Source organism: Pecten maximus, chromosome 3 (assembly GCF_902652985.1).
Source record: "Pecten maximus chromosome 3, xPecMax1.1, whole genome shotgun sequence".
In the NCBI taxonomy this organism is placed as follows: domain Eukaryota; kingdom Metazoa; phylum Mollusca; class Bivalvia; order Pectinida; family Pectinidae; genus Pecten; species Pecten maximus.
Genome location: NC_047017.1, coordinates 39,394,609 through 39,420,486, shown reverse-complemented (window position 1 = coordinate 39,420,486; position 25,878 = coordinate 39,394,609). Strand labels below are relative to the sequence as shown.

Genomic DNA, 25,878 nt, shown 5'->3' with positions numbered 1-25,878 from the left:
ATTCACGAAACGAATGCACCGGGTTTACCGGAAGCTGAATCTGCAGATGTAAACACATATATTAAAAGCTCGCTTCATCGTAAAAACGCCACCCGAGGGCATTATGTAGCCGCACTGTGGTAAAGGCACTACTTAATTAATCGTTCACCTCTACGCATCCTGTTAGAGAACAGATTGGAACGAAAATACTGACTAGCTTTCTACATAACGACAAAATTGTTGAGCTAGCGAATATGTCGGATGATGTGGAAGATGTATCGTTTCTGCCAGGTTTGTATTTTGTTTGTTTATAGCACTACTGACATGATAAATAGGTCCAAATCATGAATGTTACTATATTTTAAGTATATTGTTCAATGCATATTGCTGGTTGTGCTTTCCCCAACTTGACAGATATTAAATATTTATAGAGAATATTAAATCAGTTAATTATAAACGATATTTCTGCACAAGACTCTATTGTAACAGGAGAAAATATAGCTGCCAGACCGGGGTTCCAACCCGGGACCTCCGAACACTAGCCGGATGCTCTACCAATTGAGCTACCTGGTCACAGATGGTCGACCCAGTCCAGTTCCGCTAGATTCCTCCCTCCTTTTTTCAAGTCTTTGCCTCCGAACACCACAAGTTCGAATATCCCCTCACTATATTTAAGTGTACTCCCAATGCTTTAAACAAGGGTTGACAAGCTCGCAAATTTTGTAACAGGAGAAAATGCAGCAGCCAGACTGGGGTTCAAATACGGGCCTCAGAACATTAGCTCTAATGTAGATGCTCTACCAGTCAAGCTATCTGGTTGTTGATTATTGACCAGTCCGACGTTCTACTAAGTCTTTTAACTTTTCTGCACCCAGAGGTTTCGTCACTTTCGGTACATGAGCATAGCTGGCGAAGTTGGATACTTCTGTACTTTTAACGTTAATAGTAAAGATATTTCTTAATTTTCCTTTATATCCAAGCAGCCAAATATAATTTCATATATAGTACATTTATATTTATTGTTTCAATTAATATATGCATGGCTGAAATTAAGAAAACATAATAAGAGGCAGATCATTTAGTTCTCGTGGTGATATGAAATAAGGCATTTGACATGGTCCTGCACCAAAGAATTCTGTGCAAATTCCACCACTATGTTGTCTGAGGAAACATTCTCAAGTGGATTGAAAGCTTCCAATCCAACTGTACTTAGAAAGTTGTCCTTGAGAGCCAACAACATCTTTAGTAACATCAGGAGTCCCTCAAGGACTGTCCTCGGACCTCTACTATTCCTGGTCTTCATCAATTATCTCCCCTATTGTGTAACATCCATTCCACACATGTTCTCCAATGACTGCTCATGAGTTACATGTCTTTTAACTTGTGATGACTCTGAACAACTACAACAAGGTCTGGACAGACAACAGGAATGAGACCGGCTGGATAGATGGCAAATGATCATGAGCTTCAACCGAGAGAAATGTGCTGTCATCTGGATAACCAATTGCAAGAAGAGGGATCACTTGGTCATGACCTACTCTATCCACGGTCAAGAACAGGGTGTAGCATGTGATGCTGTATAAAATCATCAACAGCCTTATCGATATCCAACCAAAACAGCTAGAATTTGCTAACTTTGTAAATGATTATTGAAATACATGTACACTTTCTGAATTTGCACCGCTTTGAAAAAAAAACCCCAGAAAAACTAATAAAACAAAATTTCAAGAAAACATGATCCTCCCTCAAAAATGGTGGGGACAGCATTCAGAAATTTTCTGGGGTTGATGATTTTTTCTATTAAAAAATGTTGTTTTTTTTTCTCCTAAAGGTAAGTAAGGATCTCAAATTCACGACAATGGACCAGTAGGATGAAATTCTACGATATTTGTTCAAATGATATCGTACCAGTAGCATGTGATGTCAAGTTTCATCGAAGTGTTCTGATGTACAATACAGGACGACCATTGGCCATCTGGTTTTCATGCATTCCCTTTTTATTGCAACTTTCTAAGATGCACTATTAAAAATATCATAATCACCTTTCTATAAAAGTTATTAAGATAATTTCAATACCTGGAAAATATCGCCTACCAATTATTTATTTCCCTACCATGTATTATATCCTAAACTTTACATGTAACAAAAACGTGACTTTTATTTGGCCTTAACTACATTAAAACGTTATTGCATCAAATGCACATATTTAAAAAAAAAAGCTTTTACTAGGATCTGTACATTGTACATCTGTATTTCTTGAATTCTGTTACATTTGTATGGGCCTTATTCAGCTACAATCTGACCTTGTGTTGTGTGTCGCCTCCTCCATACTAGAACTGTTGCATGCTGCCATTCAGGCTAAGAAGAGAGTGATTAATTTTTACATAATATATATATAGTAGATTGAAAGAGAGGTACGTAATTAATAGTCATATTTATTTCAATACCTCTGCTAGGTATTGAACCTGAGACCTCTTGCTTATAAGTTTTACAATTAAGCTACAGAGAAGTTCTCTCTAGCTGATCAGTATAAAGTGGTAAGTATTTACCAGGGTTGCATACTCTTTCTCCAGGAAAGACATTGTCCTTGATTTTTCAGGGATAATAGAGATCATGTGATCTTGAGAGTAAATATGATTCATGGACCTCTATGGGCAAATACTCGGCATTACTCCACGCACATCTCTGTTACTCATGAAAAAACTTGTGGATGAGTTTGTTTATATGTAACCCTGGTAAATACTATCTGCTTCCTGCTGACTTGTCCAGGGAGAATTTCTGTTCAGCACATTTGGTAGAGCATTAGTCTAGAAAGTCAGAGGTTCTGGATCTCATTTATTTCTACACCATTGAAAGAGATATTATTTTTAAGGACTTCTGTTACATAATTTCTTCCTTAATTCTGTTAAATGACTTGATGAGTTTGAATGATTATGTGTTGCAGGTGATAGTCTACACCGGAAAGCTGTGTATGAGCCATCTGTTAAACAAAAGTGTCGCCAACTTGTTTTGGGGAAGGGTCGAGCTACAGCAATTGTTGTCTGCATTGCGATCTTCATTCTAGTGATCACACTCATTGCAGCATTTGCGAGGCCTGGATCCCAGCCTCCTCAACCATGTTTCCAGCCTCATGCCGCACCAACAACTGATCAGCCCCAGGTTTCCCCTAAACCTAACGAAACAAAGTACTTGGCAACAGATGGAGAAGTGTTTCCATGGCAACAGATTAGACTGCCTAGGTCTGTCATCCCTTTAGAGTATGATGTGATGATTCATCCTGATTTTCTCACAGAAAGGAAAACGTTCAAAGGTAGTGTCCGGATCAAGGCAGTGGTTATGAAAAAGACAGAGATGATAATTTTTCATGTGAAAGATTTGACCATAACAAACGTCACTGTGCAGATTCAGCATAAAGATGGAGGTCTGCTGCGAAAATGTGATGTAAAAATGCAGCTGAAATGTGAAAAGCTTCAGATGTATGTTCTTATGATGGCTGAAACGCTAATGGAGGAAACTGAAGTTACAGTGACTTTGAACTTTGATGGCATGTTGGTGAAAAAACTATCAGGGTTTTACCTCAGTAGCTACAAGACACCAGAAGGAGAAGTGAAGTAAGAGTTTCTGTGAGGTTATCATTTCGGTACAGTCCCTGTACCTTTGATATCTTTCCAAGGCCTGAACACAATTATAACTTTATTATTAAGTAATAACTTCATTCTGCCTGTATGACTATGTGTCCAGTAATGTCTTGACTGTTATGTATTTATACAGTTACTGTAGCTATAGTCATTTATTGATGATAGAATTTTAATTTAAAAGAAATGTGACTTAAATTGTTGTTGCTAAGAGATTGAAAATGAGGCCTTATATTGATATTTCATGGCACTGTAATGGAAGACTAATTGTATAACCTGCATGGCAGAAGTCATAACATGGTAAAAGATAGCCCAGCAGATTTGAGTCCTAATATTTTCCTCTGCTTCACAGATTTCCACTGAGTTATAAACCTCTCCGTAGTTGTTATAACAAAGTACTCTACTATTGTTTTGGTAGGTATCTCGGCACAACCCAGTTTGAGTCAACAGGTGCAAGAGAGGCATTTCCCTGCTTTGATGAACCAGACATGAAAGCTAAGTTCACCATGTCCCTCGTTCGTGACCAGAATAAGATCTCGCTGTCCAACATGCCACGTCTTACTTCAACCCCATATGATAAGTCCATGGGTCTCATTGTTGACAAGTTCCAGCAGAGCGTTGCCATGAGTACCTACCTCGTAGCCTTCATTGTGTGTGACTATGATAGGGTAAATGGGACCACTGAACAAGGCACAAAGGTAATGTGTTTCCACATATACTGACATCTTAAACATGTTCCCAAGATATCTGTGTTTTATAAAAAAGGATTAAATGGAATCACAGATAATGATACAAGAAAGTATTGTGACAAATATCAAGTTGAAATTCGTATAAACATGCTTGAAATAGAAAATCAGGTTTTCCTGTCTTTTTTTTCATGAAATGTGCATAATGTTAGTTTATTGCTTCTGAAATATATGGTAGAAAATAATCTTTTACTTGGAAATGATTTATCTGCAAATTATGATTACTACAGAGAGGCTAAGACCATCATCTATTAAACATGTAAAGTTAAGATTAACTGTGCTCTAGATTGATGAGTCTTATGACTTTGTTTTTCCCAATTAAGGTGAGTGTGTATGCGCCACCCCACCAGATTAACCAAGCAAACTTTGCCTTGGACACAGCCATCAAAGTTCTCAACTTCTACAACAAACTGTTTGGTATCAACTACCCTCTACCTAAACAGGGTAAGTATATACTATTTTGGGCCCTACATAATTACAAATGAAAGTGTCAATATATTTGATTATCATTTAACATATACAGTGTATATTGATTTTGAAATCATTATAGTATATAAATTCTAGGCTATGACATACCATGGGTACGTATTTGTTAACTTATCTGAACCTCTAACTAACTGTTCAAATTGTAATCCTGTCCATCATTCCATCTATTGAGATCACCATTTCCATTTAGTAGCTAGTAGATCTAGTGGATCAAACTCAAACTTCACTCACTACCTTCTAGAACTCTTTAGTGTTGCTCATGATTGTTTTACTGGGGGCCAGATGTCAATGTCACCATTACTGAAAATGTCAAAACCATCTCTGGAAAATGAACCTATCAACAGAATTAGATTTGTCCAGTGATACAATGTTATTAGTCCACCATCTACAGATGGTGGGTTATTCAAATCACCAAGATTAGTTTCTATATTCATTTTTAGTGCCCCTACTGTAGGTGCCCTATAGTACTCACAGTGTCCGTCAATTTCATGATCAAGGTAATTAATTCCAAAGGTGAAGATAAAATTTTGCATCTTTTATACTGATGAGCATTTTATGACATGATGAAGGAAACTTGGTGAGAATTACAAAGTGAGTTTATTATGACATGATAAAACAAAGTTGGTTTGAAATAAAGGAGTAATCAGCTGACCAAATATGAAGGTCATTGGGTCAAAGGTCAAGATCATTTGGGTTCAAAAGTCAAGGTCATTTGAGTTCAAAGGTCAAGGACTATCATGTTCGCTGGCAATGACCCTGGTTGTTAATGGGGAAGGTCAAGATTTGATTCAAACAAACCTAAGCTTACATTTCTGTTTCACTCTGCCCAGGACACCCCTGAAAAGTCCTAGAAAAGTCTTTGAATTTAATGACTCGCAGTCTGCATGAACCATGATAAAGGAGTGATTCTGAGTAAACATAACACACTCAAAAAGGACCATAATACATCAGACAAAATCCGATTTCAGAGATGTAAGGTCAAGGTCAAGATCACCATTACCTTTAGTAATCTATGTTCTATGTTCAGTGCTCTAGAAGCTGCTTGTTTTCATCAAACTTTTTACTTTTATTTAGGATTATAATATCTGTTCCAATTTTGCTTGTATTACAATGCTAATTAGAAGGATTTGCTATCTTTGTCATAGATCTTGTGGCTATTCCCGATTTTGCTGCTGGTGCTATGGAGAATTGGGGTCTGATCACATATCGTCTGACCACAATTTTATATGACCCAGAAGTGTCGTCTGCTCGTGACCGACAGTATGTTGCCATAGTGATTGCCCATGAACTAGCACACCAGGTAAACATCCTCTCACACTATATTAATCTATTTACTTTAGTATAACATTTTATATATGCGAACCATAGAAAAATCTGTGGTATTTGTCATACTGTATATTCCATTGTGTGACCATTTTGACATTATGACATCATAGTTGTTACCAGTACGGCATCTGGACAACTTTTAAAATTACTGTTCCATCTATTTGGCTATGTTTTCTGTAATGAACAAAATACAATTATGTTAGTTTAAATAGAATTAGAATCTACATTTACAAATATAGAAAAATATACAATAGACATATAAGTGTACATAATATATTTTCCAATGTACTTACCTATTGCATGTTTTTTTCAGTGGTTCGGTAATTTGGTGACCTTGAAGTGGTGGAATGACCTTTGGTTGAATGAAGGTTTTGCATCTTTTGTAGAGTATTTGGGGGCAAATGAAACTGACCCCTCCTTCTCTATGGTAGGTACAATAGGACAGACAGAAAAACAGGTAGTTGATTACAAGTCTGTTGTACAGCACATCTTACCTAATGTAATTTGAATTTATTAGTCATGTATGTTTTAGGTAAAGATATGATTAACTGGTTTGTTTGTAGATGGATCAGTTTGTGTTGAGTGACCTGATGAGAGCGATGTCCAGAGACTGTGTCCAGAGTTCACACCCTATCACAGTAGATGTGAAGGACCCTGCTGAGATTGATGAACTTTTCGATGCCATCTCCTACAGCAAGGTAACCTGCACAGGGTTCGCATTGAAGCCATCCCCATAGCCTTTTGAAGCATAGAAAATTGAAAGGACCCCATTTTTTTCTGGAAGCTCCATTCAAAGTATTCACAGGGACCCCCATTTTATCTGAAAAGGAGCCTATTTATGAAATGCCCAGTGCAAACCCTGCTGCATCATGATTATGTTGCACATGATGTATTCTGCACCACATGTTTGCTAATCATATTCTGTGTGTAAATTCTATACTTAAAATGTTTTATCTAGGGAGCATCCTTAATCCGTATGCTGAGTGACTTTATGGGCAAGGAAAAGTTTCAAGATGGAATAAGAAAATATCTCAACACATACAAGTATGGCAACGCTAGAACAGAGGACTTGTGGGATATCCTCACGGTAAGTGAACCTATTACTTAATCATGTCATATGACCCAACATGTTACATTATCTGGACGTGTCACATGACAAAACATAACTGTCACATGACATAATCTGTTTCATCACTAAGATTTATGACGAAACAAAAATATCACACAAGGTGTTAGGGAGAGCAGAATGTATTCATGAAGTTAGATTACTGTTGCTCTTTTTGTATGATCTCTCAAATCTTACCCTTATATCAATTATCTACAATAATCGTGTGCAGATTGTGAGAACATTTAAGAGTTAAGTTTAATTATCTATTGTGTAAGGTAGTGCTGCAACGGTAATCTGCGGTACGATATATCGCGGTATAAATGGCACGGTTCGGTTCATGGTATTTTGATCTCGCATCACGGTACGTGCACTGTTCAGGCCATTTCCGATTATCTGCACTGAAATTTGTATCACTCATTTAAATTACATATACATTGTGTACGTACATAGAAACTTCTCTAGATCCTTGTAACTGAAACAGGTGGTTTAGATTTATTTAAAATCATTTAAGAATCAAAATTGTTGAGACAAAGTCTTCTCCATCTACTGTCAGGAATCCTGTATTTTGATTGGCTGATTATTTCCTAACCTGAATTATGTTTCTTGCTACTTCATTAAAGGCGTAATTTTGCTACAGATCGTACAGCGTACACCAGTCATGTTTATGCTGCGTAAATCCTGGAGCCGTCCACATAAGAAAAATGTTCATTCATGAATATGAGGACCGTTTTCGTTTTTTGTGGTCCTAACAGTTTGACCAGTGTTGTTAGTTTATGAAATAAAGACAGACCTGGTGATTTTATATTACTTTCTGATGAGCCTTGACAAAGACTTCTTAGGCCTGTATTAACATTTGCAAGTCCGTTAAGATGGGACTGTATATGTTTGAAATATTACATTCAAATACTGACGGACCGGTTTGTCCTCAAATGAACAGACCCATATCAATTGGAAATTGAGTAGAATTATAATTGAAAACAAAATAATTTAAGATTTAAATTAGATAATTTAAGAAGAAAAACAATTAATCTTTGTAAAACATATATTAACCCAATGTGACAATTGTCAAAATGCCTAATTGCTAATAATAAGCATGTCAAAACTTCTAAGAGTCAATCTTTTTAAAATTAAATTTTATTAACATTTTTATAATTACAGCTGTAATGTGATGGCTAAATTTGTACAAATAAGTAACCTTGATAAGTGAATTCGTGATAGTACTCCTTGATTTATGTTTGAATCCCTCCAATTTTCAGAGGAGGGGTAACGTTACATTTTACCCCTGACAGGATAAACTCATGGGTCATGCTGTAAATGTACCGTGATACGTATCGTACCGTGAGACAAGTATCACGATACATATCATATTGTGAAGGAAGCACTAGTGTAAGGTGAAAACAACGCAAGGTTTTCATATCTTTCTTTCCTGTAATTTGATAACACACTAACTGAATATTTTCAGGACTTCACACAGATTAACGTGTCCACCACAATGGATACCTGGACCAAACAGATGGGTTACCCAGTCATCACAATGAACCACACTGGAGAGTTTGTACAGGTCACACAAGAGCGATTCCTTCTAAGCTCAGATGTTAAGACGAAAGAGAAATACCCAAGCCCATTCAAGTAAACAAATATTAAAAATCTACTACACAACTTTGTTAGTCAGGATCTATAGTTTAACACATGATTTGCCTTGGTGTTATTAATTAAAGAGAAAAAAGTCAAGATTTTTGCAAATTTAACCATTTTTTTTTTTTGAAATATCTTCTTCAAACAAGAATAATAAAACCCATCTAGATGCATGAATCACTGACAAAGTTTTACTAACTACAAAGTTAACTGTTTGATAACACTGTATGTGTGTTTTACTAACTACAAAGTTAACTGTTTGATAACACTGTATGTGTGTTTTACTAACTACTAAGTTAACTGTTTGATAACACTGTATGTGTGTTTTACTAACTACTAAAGTTAACTGTTTGATAACACTGTATGTGTGTTTTACTAACTACTACTAAGTTAACTGTTTGATAACACTGTATGTGTGTTTTACTAACTACTACTAAGTTAACTGTTTGATAACACTGTATGTGTGTTTTACTAACTACTACTAAGTTAACTGTTTGATAACTCTGTATGTGTGTTTTACTAACTACTAAGTTAACTGTTTGATAACACTGTATGTGTGTTTTACTAACTACAAAGTTAACTGTTTGATAACACTGTATGTATGTTTTACTAACTACTTAGTTAACTGTTTGATAACACTATGTGTGTTTTACTAACTACTAAGTTAACTGTTTGATAACACTATGTGTGTTTTACTAACTACTTGGTTAACTGTTTAATAACACTGTATGTGTGTTTTACTAACTACTAAGTTAACTGTTTGATAACTCTGTATGTGTGTTTTACTAACTACTAAGTTAACTGTTTAATAACACTGTATGTGTGTTTTACTAACTACTAAGTTAACTGTTTGATAACACTGTATGTGTGTTTTACTAACTACTTAGTTAACTGTTTGATAACACTGTATGTGTGTTTTACTAACTACTAAGTTAACTGTTTGATAACACTGTATGTGTGTTTTACTAACTACAAAGTTAACTGTTTGATAACACTGTATGTGTTTTACTAACTACTAAGTTAACTGTTTGATAACACTGTATGTGTGTTTTACTAACTACTAAGTTAACTGTTTGATAACACTGTATGTGTGTTTTACTAACTACTAAGTTAACTGTTTGATAACACTGTATGTGTGTTTTACTAACTACTAAGTTAACTGTTTGATAACACTGTATGTGTTTTACTAACTACTAAGTGAACTGTTTGATAACACTGTATGTGTGTTTTACTTACTACTAAGTTAACTGTTTGATAACACTGTATGTGTTTTACTAACTACTAAGTTAACTGTTTGATAACACTGTATGTGTGTTTACTAACTACTAAGTGAACTGTTTTGAACACTGTATGTGTTTTACTAACTCTAATTGAACTGTTTGAAATAACACTGTATGTGTGTTTTAACTACCTACTAAGTTAACTGTTGATAACACATGTTGTTTTACTAACTACTTCACTATGTGTGTTTTACTAACTACTAAGTGAACTGTTTGATAACACTGTATGTGTGTTTTACTTACTACTAAGTTAACTGTTTGATAACACTGTATGTGTGTTTGATATTGACAGTTACAAGTGGAATATACCATTCAGGTATGCTGTGGCAAAGACAAGTGGTATCTCCAACCAACTCCTCACCATACACCCAGACTCTGGAGGTCAGTAAATATATTATAAATATCTACAGTAGTGCATACTCTTTGGGGAAGCTTTAAAACATAGTGAAAATGTTTAAATTAAATTAGGTATTAATTATAATTATATCGGCAAGCCTCGTGTTTGGGAATTTAACAATCTCCTCCTCAGGTTGAGATCCCCTATCTCACCCCAAAAGGGGGGAAAGATTCTATTAATCCCATCCCTAGCAGCCACATGATCATCTGTGGAGTATGTGAAATAGAGTTATTCCATCCCTGGCAACCACATGATTACCTTGTGGAGTATGTGAAATAGAGTTATTCCATCCTAGCAACCAAGTTAACACCTCATTTTGACCAAAAAGTAATGAATTTTCCTAACAACAAAATATCCAATTAGTTGGTGGAGATATGATGAGGATCGATTCAGGACCAAAGATAAAGAAGTGTTCCAAAAGTCTTCATGATTCTCTGGGTTATGTTATAAATCTGATTATTATAGAACCTGTCTGGTAATAATTTTAAGTTTACACATATATATTGATGTAAAGTAAAATTATCAACAAAATTTAATTTCATAAATTATTGTCCTGTGATAAGTCCACCCCTATAATTATATTGATGTAAAGTAAAATTATCAACAAATGTAATTTTATAAATTATTGTCCTGTGATAAGTCCACCCATATAATTATCAACTAATGTAATTTCATAAGTTATTGTCCTGTGATAAGTCCACCCATATAATTATATTGATGTAAAGTAAAATTATCAACAAGTGTAATTCATTGTCCTATAATAATCCAAGTAATAAAACTCTGGGAAGTCAGGTGTTCTCACCTTGGTTTGGATGTAGGATAAATATGGAATCAGTATACTTAATATAAAAAGTGTAAACAATATCTCTATGTCATAGAATGATAACATTTTATTTGCAGTGAAGTTTCCAGCTGATCATGACCAAGTAAAATGGCTGAAGGGTAATTATGGGATGTATGGTTACTACCGTGTCAACTACGAGGAGAGAAACTGGCGAGCTCTTATAAAACAACTCAATGAAAACCACACGGTATGTCACTGTTAGCAAAGAATATAGTATGTCAAGGTCAAAGTCTTTTTTTAGAACTATACAATAGCTCCATAACTCATATAGTCTAATTTAAAATTTAGTAATGAAATTTTACATGGATAATATGCACTCTTGTTGACAGTGTATTGATGTCACAAAGCTTTTTATAGTAGCATGCTTTCACATACTGTTACAGTAAAGTGCTTTACTTTTGCTGTGTCAAATTTTCGCATTTTTGTACCAGGAACTTATTCATGGGGTCTTAATTTTGCGCTACATCGGTTTCGAAACGGTGCAAATTGGGATTTAAAACCAAACCTTGTGTATTTTATAATAGATCTACAGTATATGAATTATTGAAGACAAAATCATGTGTGCATGTATACAAACACAATAGGAGGTACGAGTTCATTGGTATACATCGTACGCTCATCAAATATTGATAGTGAAAATGGCTGACCTATAAACACAATTTTCGCTGAGGTTTTGAATTTGGGCTTTGACAGCAAACTACGAATATAGCAAAATATAAACCCCCACGAAATATAAGCACTTTACAGTAAGTATGAGCCTGAATATTTTAATTTTAGCTGTACAAGATCAAATTCACCAGAGTAGATTGTGTAACATTTGGTGGAGTTGACAAGCTAAAAGGGATTTATATAAATCTGTATTCTCTCTTAATGGTTTTTACTGGAGATGCTTCATGCACCTTGTTCACAAAGATTTGACATCATTTTGAATTATAATGATTAATAATCGTGTGATCGTTTTCCAGGTGTTTTCAGCAGCTGACCGAGCAGGTCTAATAGATGATGTGTGTAACCTGGCCAGGTAAGCATTATCATGATCTGTAGTAAAATGGTGTTTATTAAATAAAATTTCACAAACTTATTGATTTCAAAGAAACCAGGCTTTGATAAGAAACCACTTGTGACTGATGTGCGCTGGTCACCTTGATATGAAGTCATATAACTACTTATCAGTTACATGGAAGTGCCTCCATTTATGGGTCCAATTGATTTTTTTTTTTTTTTTTTTTTCACGGTACAAAAATCCTATTCCCCTAGCTGGAAATATCCTAGATGTGTGTATACATTTATGGCTAAGCAGTAATTGTATACACACTTCTGTATTTGATAGTTGCCAGGGTTGGGGAGCCCTGGGTTCATCTCCCCGAACAATAGTGTTGTCCTCACACAGGAGGGCTCTCATACTGTACTTGCAAATAATATAAATTATATGGTCCGATTGTTTTGGTAATTTATCATAATACTGATTTATATTAATTATGATACATTTTGGTTTTTATCACTTTTTACATTCAAGGGCTAAAAAGGTACCACAAACCCTTGCCTTAGACATGACTAAGTACCTTCTAAATGAACAGGATTATCTCCCCTGGAGTGTAGCACTTGATTGTCTGAATTACATTGGAGAACGTCTCCGAAGTAAAGCTGTTTATGACAAGCTCCAGGTTTGTTCTGTTGTAACATTACATACCCCAGTCTTTACATCCTATCGATAGCTTCAGTATGTGCTGACTACTATTAATCTAGGATTCAGAATGAAATTGATGTTACTAAACTTTTTGTCAAAGTATATTCTTATGATCTCTAGAATTGCATAGAAAACTTGGATTAGGTTTGTTTAAGGTTTACAAAAAACAAATCTTTTCTAAAACAGACCTTACATTCTTGTTCATGTTATATTCAATTTAAAGGACAAGTTCATTAATTTACTTTGGAAAAAGTCTCGAAAAGTTTGAAACCATGGTTCCACTAATTGTTGTTTCTGTATGCATGTACATGTATTGATTATTATTTTTTGTGGGAGATATTTTGAGTGTACCAAAGGCAGTAAGAGTTTAAAGAAATAAATGTATGTAGTAATACATTGCAATTAACATAGGTGTTAGATGTTGACTGTGTAATCACAGACATACACTCTAAGATTGTCACATAAAGAAACTAAAAGTTAATAAAATAACTAGTCTATGTGTGCTATATGTTGCAGAAATACACTGTAAGCTTTGATGAAACATGTACTGGAAAAACTTGGCTGGCAGGACACAGGGCCACAGCTGGACAAGTAAGTATTCTGACACTATACGTATCTGACTGTTGATAATGCCAACAAGATATTACCTACACTGCATCTTCGTGAAAATGTAAAATGTGTCCAGATTTGCAAGTTTAGCAATACTGATATATTCCATATCCTTTTGTATCAAGGTATCTGATCTTATTATATACAGTCATCTGTGTTTTCATAGTAGTTGTCTGGAAAGTGTATCTTTCACTAGTGATTAACACTCTTGAAGTGAAACATCACTTTCACTCATAAGAATTTTCTCCATTTTCACAGAAATGAAAACAAATTGTATAACCTGAAGTTACTAAGTTGTAACAATGTGTAAACAAAAAGACACACATACTAGTATATATATTTATGTGATTCCCCTGGGTCTATGTGATGTTCCTGGGTCTATGTGATGTTCCTGGGTTTATGTGATTCCCCTGGGTCTATGTGATGTTCCTGGGTCTATGTGATTCCCCTGGGTCTATGTGATGTTCCTGGGTCTATGTGATTCCCCTGGGTCTATGTGATGTTCCTGGGTTTATGTGATTCCCCTGGGTCTATGTGATGTTCCTGGGTCTATGTGATTCCCCTGGGTCTATGTGATGTTCCTGGGTCTATGTGATTCCCCTGGGTCTATGTGATGTTCCTGGGTCTATGTGATGTTCCTGGGTCTATGTGATTCCCCTGGGTCTATGTGATGTTCCTGGGTTTATGTGATTCCCCTGGGTCTATGTGATGTTCCTGGGTCTATGTGATGTTCCTGGGTCTATGTGATGTTCCTGGGTCTATGTGATTCCCCTGGGTTTATGTTATTCCCCTGGGTCTATGTGATGTTCCTGGGTTTATGCGGTTCCCCCTGGTTGTAAATGTTGCACCAGGATCATATGGGGAGACTGCTTTGCTTTTAAGTGTGGAGAAATCTGTTTTTATAAAATTCATGTCAATATGTGACTTTGGCAGTACAGTAACTATAAATGATGATGCATCAAGCTTATCATGTACATGGAGTTACATTGAAAGATTTTAGCTAATATGTAGAAGACTAACATGGGTATTAGTGACAGGACATGGGTTATAGTGACAGGACATGGGACAGAGTGACAGGACATGGGTCAGAGTGACAGTACATGGGTCAGATTGACAGGATATGGGTTATAGTGACAGGACATGGGTCAGTGTGACAGGACATGGGTCAGTGTGACAGGACATGGGTCAGTGTGACAGGACATGGGTCAGAGTGACAGGACATGGGTTATAGTGACAGGACATGGGTCAGTGTGACAGGACATAGGTCAGAGTAACAGGATATGGGTCAGAGTGACAGGACATCGGTCAGAGTGACAGGATATGGGTTATAGTGACAGGACATGGGTCAGAGTGACAGGACATAGGTCAGAGTGACAGGATATGGGTTATAGTGACAGGATATGGGTTATAGTGACAGGACATGGGTCAGAGTAACAGGACATAGGTAAGAGTGAAGGGACATGGGTCAGAGTGACAGGACATGGGTCAGAGTGACAGGATATGGGTTATAGTGACAGGACATGGGTCAGAGTGACAGGACATGGGTCAGAGTGACAGGACATGGGTTATAGTGACAGGACATCGGTCAGTGTGACAGGACATAGGTCAGAGTAACAGGATATGGGTCAGAGTGACAGGATATGGGTCAGAGTGACAGGATATGGGTCAGAGTGACAGGACATAGGTCAGAGTGACAGGATATGGGTTATAGTGACAGGACATGGGTCAGAGTGACAGGACATGGGTCAGAGTGACAGGACATGGGTCAGAGTGACAGGATATGGGTCAGAGTGACAGGACATGGGTCAGAGTGACAGGACATGGGACAGAGTGACAGGACATGGGTTATAGTGACAGGACATGGGTCAGTGTGACAGGACATAGGTCAGAGTAACAGGATATGGGTCAGAGTGACAGGACATAGGTAAGAGTGACAGGATATGGGTCAGAGTGACAGGACATGGGTCAGAGTGACAGGACATGGGTCATAATGACAGGACATGGGTCATAATGACAGGACATGGGTCATAATGACAGGACATGGGTTATAGTGACAGGACATGGGTCAGTGTGACAGGACATAGGTCAGAGTAACAGGATATGGGTCAGAGTGACAGGACATGGGTCAGAATGACAGGACATGGGTTATAGTGACAGGACATGGGTCAGAGTGACAGGACATAGGTAAGAGTGACAGGACATGGGTCAGAGTGACAGGACATGGGTCAGAGTGACAGGATATGGGTCAGAGTGACAGGACATGGGTCAGAGTGACAGGACATGGGTCAGAGTGACAGGACATGGGTCAGAGTGACAGGACATGGGTCAGAGTGAAGGGACATGGTCAGTGTGACAGGACATAGGTCATAATGACAGGACATGGGTCAGAGTGACAGGACATGGGTCAGAGTGACAGGACATGGGTCATAATGACAGGACATGGGTCAGAGTGACAGGACATGGGTCAGAGTGACAGAACATGGGACAGAGTGACAGGACAGAGTGACAGGACATGGGTCAGAGTGACAGGACATAGGTAAGAGTGACAGGACATGGGTCAGAGTGACAGGACATGGGTCATAATGACAGGACATGGGTCAGAGTGACAGGACATGGGTCAGAGTGACAGAACATGGGACAGAGTGACAGGACATGGGTCAGAGTGACAGGACATGGGTTATAGTGACAGGACATGGATCAGAGTGACAGGACATGGGTTATAGTGACAGGACATGGATCAGAGTGACAGGACATGGGTCAGAGTGACAGGACATGGGTCATAATGACAGGACATGGGTCAGAGTGACAGGACATGGGACAGAGTGACAGGACATGGGTCATAATGACAGGACATGGGTCAGAGTGACAGGACATGGGTTATAGTGACAGGACATGGATCAGAGTGACAGGACATGGGTTATAGTGACAGGACATGGGACAGAGTGACAGGATATGGGTCAGAGTGACAGGACATGGGACAGTGTGACAGGACATGGGTCAGAGTGACAGGACATGGGACAGTGTGACAGGACATGGATCAGAGTGACAGGACATGGGTTATAGTGACAGGACATGGATCAGAGTGACAGGACATGGGTTATAGTGACAGGACATGGATCAGAGTGACAGGACATGGGTCAGAGTGACAGGACATGGGTCAGTGTGACAGTACATGGGTCAGAGTGACAGGACATGGGTCAGAGTGACAGGACATGGGTCAGAGTGACAGGACATGGGTCAGAGTGACAGGACATGGGTCAGACTGACAGGACATGGGACATAGTGACAGGACAGAGTGACAGGACATGGGTCAGTGTGACAGGACATGGGTCAGAGTGACAGTACATGGGTCATAGTGACAGGACATGGGACAGAGTGACAGGACATGGGTCAGACTGACAGGACATGGGACATAGTGACAGGACATGGGACATAGTGACAGGACATGGGACATAGTGACAGGACATGGGACAGAGTGACAGGACATAGATCAGTGTGACAGTACATGGGTCAGAGTGACAGGACATGGGTTATAGTGACAGGACATGGGTCAGAGTGACAGGACATGGGACATAGTGACAGGACATGGGTCAGTATGACAGGACATGGGTCAGAGTGACAGGACATGGGACATAGTGACAGGACATGGGACAGAGTGACAGGACATGGGTCAGACTGACAGGACATGGGACATAGTGACAGGACATGGGACATAGTGACAGGACATGGGACAGAGTGACAGGACATAGATCAGTGTGACAGGACATTAGTTAGAGTGACAGGTCATCTCTCATGAACAGGTAATGGCTTAATTTTGTTGTCTTCCAGATTTCTGCGAGCAGCAGTGATTAACCAAGCATTAGCATTTGGGCATAAACCAACTATTGAAAATGGCAAACACATTTTTGAAAATTGGATGTATCGTTATGAAAAGTAAGTTATTATTTCATGAAATACTTTGTTAAATAATGTTATTATGAAAAGAATTGTTGTATTATGTTGTTGATTTTGATATTGTTTTGCTTCACATGAAGATTATGGGGATTAGGGGAAAGAAGTTGGTTTGAAGGCATTTTACACTTTGTTGATATGATTAAGCATGGCCAACGGCTCTGGAAGTTTATGTTTAAACAGTATCCATCTGTCATATGAAACCCTATATCTTTAAAAAGATTGTGCAAATTTTATCAAAATTATATATGAGGAGCCACATTTTATTTGTGTATGTTGTACAGTCTAAGAAGATCCACAAAAATAGGATACTGAAAAAGTGGATATTTTCGCGCGTTGAAATTTTCGCGTAGTCAGCCTCCAAACTGTTCACAGTGTGGATATTTTCGCACTGTCAGTCATGATGAAAATATATTTTTGTGCTTCGATGTCATTGGCCATGTACATTAAGTAAAAATTTTCGGCAAACTCCATTGAAAGCTCGCAACGATAGGTCCAGTAAATATACCAAATTCAACAGACACGTTTAGGTTAATTGGTCGTAAGTGTGATCATTGCATTACGTCTATGTGACAGAAATTTTTTTTTTAATAAATATTAGATATTTTAGCATTGATTCAGTTTTTTACATTGAAGATATGTTATCAGTACTCGTACTGTATGGTTAATTAAGAAATCATCCGTATATTATCAAATGCTGTGTTAAATAAGTATTTTGATTATCTAATTGCGACTGAACACCTCTTAATTATTTCCAATCAAATTATTACCTGTAAACCTGCTCCTTCAAGCTAGGTAGACAGGCCACGCGAGGAGTCGCTCGCGGTCAAGTTGAAAGGATCAGCTGTCCTGTCATGCCGAGTGAAGTGATAAGCATTCATGTCTAGTCAAATCAATCTCAGGTGTCTCAATTAGCGATAGTTAATTTTGCAGGTATCAAATAAGTTTAGTAGTAATTTAATACGAATTGGCAATTTAAAAGCAGACATATTGATCTTCTGACCTAATTTTACCAACATATATAGACCTATTTCTACAGCAGATCTTTCGTATTTTCAATATATTAAACGGACCATTCATTAGAGTTAACTATCGATAGTTTCCGATTCAAATAAAACATATAACCACATGGAGACTCAGCATTAACATTTCTAATACAAGCAAGTTTATCTATTTTGTCACAAATGAAATGTGTGCTGTTTTGGGGCCTGTAGGTACACAATGTATAAAGTTTATTGATCAATCAACATTAAATAAGATAAAATACTATCAGTTCACTCATTACTCCAATTAGTATAGCCATGTCTCAAACACATGACCGACCATACAGCGTTACACATCACGGACGACATGGTTTACTACCAGGAACTTGCCTCTTAGATATTAGTGTATTTAGTTTATTTGGTGGAAATATTCGCGTGCCAATGTTTTCACATGTCCTGTTGTAGAGTGCGACCTATAGTTTATACCAGACGTGTCCTGTTGTAGTGTGGGACCTAGTTTATACCAGACATGTCATGTTGTAGGACCTAGTTTATACCAGACATGTCCTGTTGTAGTGTAGGACCTAGTTTATACCAGACATGTCCTGTTGTAGTGTAGGACCTAGTTTATACCAGACATGTCCTGTTGTAGTGTAGGACCTAGTTTATACTAGACGTGTCCTGTTGTAGAGTGGGACCTATAGTTTATACCAGACATGTCCTGTTGTAGAGTGGGACCTATAGTTTATACCAGACATGTCCTGTTGTAGTGTGGGACCTAGTTTATACCAGACATGTCCTGTTGTAGTGTGGGACCTAGTTTATACCAGACATGTCCTGTTGTAGTGTGGGACCTAGTTTATACCAGACGTGTCCTGTTGTAGTGTGGGACCTAGTTTATACCAGACGTGTCCTGTTGTAGTGTGGGACCTAGTTTATACCAGACATGTCCTGTTGTAGTGTGGGACCTAGTTTATACCAGACATGTCCTGTTGTAGAGTGGGACCTATAGTTTATACCAGACATGTCCTGTTGTAGTGTGGGACCTAGTTTATACCAGACATGTCCTGTTGTAGTGTGGGACCTAGTTTATACCAGACATGTCCTGTTGTAGTGTGGGACCTAGTTTATACCAGACATGTCCTGTTGTAGTGTGGGACCTATAGTTTATACCAGACATGTCCTGTTGTAGAGTAGGACCTAGTTTATACCAGACATGTCCTGTTGTAGAGTAGGACCTAGTTTATACCAGACATGTCCTGTTGTAGGACCTAGTTTATACCAGACATGTCCTGTTGTAGAGTAGGACCTAGTTTATACCAGACATGTCCTGTTGTAGAGTAGGACCTAGTTTATACCAGACATGTCCTGTTGTAGCATGGGACCTAGTTAATACCAGACATGTCCTGTTGTAGAGTGGGACCTATAGTTTATAACAGACATGTCCTGTTGTAGAGTGGGACGTAGTTTATACCAGACGTGTCCTGTTGTAGAGTGGGACCTAGTTTATACCAGACATGTCCTGTTGTAGAGTGGGACCTATAGTTTATACCAGACATGTCCTGTTGTAGTGTAGGACCTAGTTTATACCAGACATGTCCTGTTGTAGAGTGGGACCTAGTTTATACCAGACATGTCCTGTTGTAGTGTAGGACCTAGTTTATACCAGACATGTCCTGTTGTAGAGTGGGACCTATAGTTTATACCAGACATGTCCTGTTGTAGTGTAGGGCCTAGTTTATACCAGACATGTCCTGTTGTAGAGTAGGACCTAGTTTATACCAGACATGTCCTGTTGTAGTGTGGGACCTAGTTTATACCAGACATGTCCTGTTGTAGAGTGGGACCTAGTTTATACCAGACATGTCCTGTTGTAGAGTGGGACCTAGTTTATACCAGACATGTCCTGTTGTAGTGTGGGACCTAGTTTATACCAGACATGTCCTGTTGTAGGTGGGACCTAGTTTATACCAGACATGTCCTGTTGTAGAGTGGGACCTAGTTTATACCAGACATGTCCTGTTGTAGAGTGGGACCTAGTTTATACCAGACATGTCCTGTTGTAGTGTGGGACCTAGTTTATACCAGACATGTCCTGTTGTAGAGTGGGACCTAGTTTATACCAGACATGTCCTGTTGTAGTGTGGGACCTAGTTTATACCAGACATGTCCTGTTGTAGAGTGGGACCTAGTTTATACCAGACATGTCCTGTTGTAGTGTGGGACCTAGTTTATACCAGACATGTCCTGTTGTAGAGTGGGACCTAGTTTATACCAGACATGTCCTGTTGTAGTGTGGGACCTAGTTTATACCAGACATGTCCTGTTGTAGAGTGGGACCTAGTTTATACCAGACATGTCCTGTTGTAGTGTAGGACCTAGTTTATAACAGACATGTCCTGTTGTAGTGTAGGACCTAGTTTATACCAGACATGTCCTGTTGTAGATCAGTGGGTCCTAGTTTATACCAGACATGTCCTGTTGTAGTGTGGGACCTAGTTTATACCAGACATGTCCTGTTGTAGTGTAGGACCTAGTTTATACCAGACATGTCCTGTTGTAGAGTGGGACCTAGTTTATACCAGACATGTCCTGTTGTAGTGTGGGACCTAGTTTATACCAGACATGTCCTGTTGTAGATCAGTGGGTCCTAGTTTATACCAGACATGTCCTGTTGTAGTGTGGGACCTAGTTTATACCAGACGTGTCCTGTTGTAGAGTGGGACCTAGTTTATACCAGACATGTCCTGTTGTAGAGTGGGACCTAGTTTATACCAGACATGTCCTGTTGTAGTGTAGGACCTAGTTTATACCAGACATGTCCTGTTGTAGTGTAGGACCTAGTTTATACCAGACATGTCCTGTTGTAGAGTGGGACCTAGTTTATACCAGACATGTCCTGTTGTAGTGTGGGACCTAGTTTATACCAGACGTGTCCTGTTGTAGAGTGGGACCTAGTTTATACCAGACATGTCCTGTTGTAGCGTGGGACCTAGTTTATACCAGACATGTCCTGTTGTAGTGTGGGACCTAGTTTATACCAGACGTGTCCTGTTGTAGAGTGGGACCTAGTTTATACCAGACATGTCCTGTTGTAGTGTGGGACCTAGTTTATACCAGACATGTCCTGTTGTAGAGTGGGACCTAGTTTATACCAGACATGTCCTGTTGTAGTGTGGGACCTAGTTTATACCAGACATGTCCTGTTGTAGAGTGGGACCTAGTTTATACCAGACGTGTCCTGTTGTAGTGTGGGACCTAGTTTATACCAGACATGTCCTGTTGTAGAGTGGGACCTAGTTTATACTAGACGTGTCCTGTTGTAGAGTGGGACCTAGTTTATACCAGACATGTCCTGTTGTAGAGTGGGACCTAGTTTATACCAGACGTGTCCTGTTGTAGAGTGGGACCTAGTTTATACCAGACATGTCCTGTTGTAGTGTGGGACCTAGTTTATACCAGACATGTCCTGTTGTAGAGTGGGACCTATAGTTTATACCAGTCATGTCCTGTTGTAGTGTGGGACCTAGTTTATACCAGTCATGTCCTGTTGTAGTGTGGGACCAAGTTTATACCAGACGTGTCCTGTTGTAGAGTGGGACCTATAGTTTATACCAGACATGTCCTGTTGTAGAGTGGGACCTAGTTTATACCAGACATGTCCTGTTGTAGTGTGGGACCTAGTTTATACCAGACATGTCCTGTTGTAGTGTAGGACCTAGTTTATACCAGACATGTCCTGTTGTAGTGTGGGACCTAGTTTATACCAGACATGTCCTGTTATAGAGTGGGACCTAGTTTATACCAGACATGTCCTGTTGTAGTGTAGGACCTATAGTTTATACCAGACATGTCCTGTTGTAGGGTGGGACCTAGTTTATACCAGACATGTCCTGTTGTAGAGTGGGACCTAGTTTATACCAGACATGTCCTGTTGTAGTGTGGGACCTAGTTTATACCAGACATGTCCTGTTGTAGAGTGGGACCTAGTTTATACCAGACATGTCCTGTTGTTGAGTGGGACCTAGTTTATACCAGACATATCCCGTTGTAGGTTGGGATCTTATGCCATTACTGTTCTTTTGTAGAGTAAACCTGAACTTGAAGAGTGTGATTTATAGAGCTGGGGTACAATATGGAGGACTTCCTGAATGGGACTTTATCTGGAAAAAGTACCTCAATGCTATTGTTCCATCGGAAAAACATAAACTGTTAATCGCACTCTGTCGCACACAGGACACCAACCATCTTGCAAGGTAAGTTTTATAGTATTTTATCTGACAAGGTAGAATTTGGTAGTGCTTTACTTGACAAGGTACAGTTTGGTATCTATTTAACTTATAGTCTAAAAAGGCAATTCACTTTTGCAATGTTGCTTTGTGTTCAGTGTTTTTTTTCTGTTTGCTGAAAAGCATAATTTTATGTGTTTTCAGACTTTTAGAGGAAGCTGCTAAGGGCGAAAACATTCGTCACCAAGACCTGACCACAGTAGTTAGTGTTGTTTCCATCAACACTAATGGACAAATTCTGGCATGGAGATTTGTACAGCAAAATTGGAAGAAATTCGTGAAATGGTAAGAATAATTTTGAAAAAGAAACTGTTTCAATATTCATTATTGTATAGCTGGGATATTAAACAGAGCTTTAATTTGACGATTTGGTGGGTTCAGTTCTAGCTCTCATTGTCCAAACTTTGAACCTGTTGAAAAAAAGATGCCTATATTTCCATCTTGATCCATTTATATACTCACCAACAGTAACATTGGATAACTCCTGTGAATATCTAGTTAATGAAAAAATATGTTTTAGTGTGGCCCAGATTACCTGTATGTTTTTGTATGACCCAGATCACCTGTATGTTTTTGTATGACCCAGATTACCTGTATGTTTTTGTATGACCCAGATTACCTGTATTTTTTTGTATGACCCAGATTACCTGTTGTTTTTTGTATGACCCAGATTACCTGTATGTTTTGTATGACCCAGATTACCTGTATGTTTTTGTATGACCCAGATTACCTGTATGTGTTTGTATGACCCAGATTACCTGTATGTTTTGTATGACCCAGTTTACCTGATAGTGTATGTTTTTTTTACCTAGGTTTGGCAGTTCATCATTTATCCTGCCCAATCTTGTGAAGAGTACCACATCATCATTCTCTACAGAATTTGATTATGAAGAGGTATGGTATTTTTAAGTTTATATTATAAATACTTGTTTTATCCATATGCTTTGTTCTCATGGCACAAACATATCAATTGTTTGTATACAACAGTTTGGTGCTACTGGCATATTACAATTAAATTCATTATCTCTAAGTCAATGAACATGAAAAAAACTTGAAATATTCTGAGTATTTGAGGTAACTGAGCATATTTCACACAGAGTTTTACTGTCAGACCTGAATGCTTACTTCTAGTTAAATGTTTGAGTTATCAGAGAATAATGTTTGATTGTATATACATGTATATAGACAGTTGAATGTTATTTCCAGTGGGATAGCAGATTTATTATTTAAGTAACAGCTAGAGAGAAGAATACCCCAAGGAACAGCTCTTTGTCTTTCCTGTTTTCTGTGTTTGTGTTAAATCTGGTACACGTGATGACATTCCTAGAACTTTAGAATGCCAGTAAAATCTGGTACACGTGATGACATTCCCAGAACTTTAGAATGCCAGTAAAATCTGGTATACGTGATGACATTCCTAGAACTTTAGAATGCCAGTAAAATCTGGTACATGTGATGACATTCCTAGAACTTTAGAATGCCAGTAAAATCTGGTACACGTGATGACATTCCCAGAACTTTAGAATGCCAGTAAAATCTGGTACATATATGATGACATTCCTAGAACTTTAGAATGCCAGTAAAATCTGGTACACGTGATGACATTCCTAGAACTTTAGAATGCCAGTAAAACCTGGTACACGTGATGACATTCCCAGAACTTTAGAATGCCAGTAAAATCTGGTACATATATGATGACATTCCTAGAACTTTAGAATGCCAGTAAAATTTCCTTGTTAAGATATAAGGTGAAATTAAATGTAGCATGTGTAAGAACTAAGACTTTTGAGCTTGTTCATTCCACTACTTTTGGTTAGGCCCAAAAAATGTGATTTCTGTCTAAGAAGGGACTGAAAAATTTGTTTAAACTTGCTTGCTGTTGACACAGACTTCTCAAATAACATATTAAATAGGGAATGGTTGATTTCCATGTGTTAGGTGAGTGTCTCTATATCATGAGACATTTATCATGCTGAATATCGTTCACTGACAATCTGCTGTTGGCTTCTGTACACAGGTACTTACAAACACAGCCACAGTCATTATTTTTTCCCATTGAGTTGTGATAGATTTCAATTACATGTATATTGGACATAAGTTATTGCTGGGAATTACAGTCTTGATATTTATTTCATGCGTGTGTGTGTGCATTTTATAAATTTTAACTGAAACAAATCGATCATGAAATGGTGACTGACATTTTCTCAGATAGGCATCGAGAGATTGTTTGACATCAATCTGTATAAATGTTTTGGCCGTCGTATGTGAATTTTTTCTTATAATACCAGTACTGCTTGCGCTGTCGGGTGGCCAGCAACCGGAGCGAAATCAATAGAGATTCTAAGTAACATGTGTGTTGTTTTTTTATTTTGTTTTTTTATTTGCCAAACATGCTGAACAGAAAATTAGGGTCAGTAGCAACATTTAAACGGAGTCAAGTATCATGTTCAAGGATACAACACAGTACTTGTGATGGGCCTCAAAGTAGCAGCGTATGCGGTCCTACCACTAGACCACAGTGCCTCCATTGACTTATTACAATTAGTCATTTATGTTTTTTTTCATCCACAGGTGTCTGCATTCTTCAATTCCCATGATTCGGCATCTGTCAACATGTCTGTAGCCTCAAGTTTGGAGAATATCAGGATGAATATTGATTGGCTAGAAAACAATGAAGACATTGTGACTACCTGGTTAAATAATCCTAAAAACATCTTACATGTACCAGACAGCAGATAAATCTTGAGGTATCAGACAGTAGATAAATCACGAGGTATCGGACAGTAGATAAATCATGAGGTATCAGACAGTAGATAAATCGTGAGGTATCGGACAGTAGATAAATCATGAGGTATCAGACAGTAGATAAATCACGAGGTATCGGACAGTAGATAAATCATGAGGTATCTGACAGTAGATAAAT

At 38.1% G+C, this 25,878-nt stretch overlaps 2 protein-coding genes across 2 annotated transcripts; both read left to right on the top strand.

The window, feature by feature from the left end:
- Positions 1-67: 67 nt before the first annotated feature.
- LOC117324136 (puromycin-sensitive aminopeptidase-like protein) lies at positions 68-22,868 on the top strand. The gene is made up of 16 exons (XM_033879806.1): positions 68-270; positions 2,924-3,590; positions 4,033-4,312; positions 4,684-4,804; positions 5,992-6,146; positions 6,486-6,599; positions 6,736-6,870; positions 7,131-7,259; positions 8,743-8,909; positions 10,488-10,576; positions 11,493-11,623; positions 12,402-12,457; positions 12,953-13,100; positions 13,640-13,714; positions 17,561-17,665; positions 22,755-22,868. The coding sequence occupies exons 1-15, from the start codon at positions 234-236 to the stop codon at positions 17,582-17,584; spliced, it is 2,328 nt and encodes a 775-aa protein (XP_033735697.1). The 5' UTR covers positions 68-233; the 3' UTR covers positions 17,585-17,665; positions 22,755-22,868.
- On the top strand, positions 17,649-25,694 carry LOC117322746 (aminopeptidase N-like). The gene is made up of 5 exons (XM_033877685.1): positions 17,649-17,665; positions 22,755-22,922; positions 23,100-23,240; positions 23,768-23,849; positions 25,527-25,694. Exons 1-5 carry the CDS (start codon positions 17,649-17,651, stop codon positions 25,692-25,694), a joined length of 576 nt encoding a protein of 191 aa, XP_033733576.1.
- Positions 25,695-25,878: the final 184 nt, after the last annotated feature.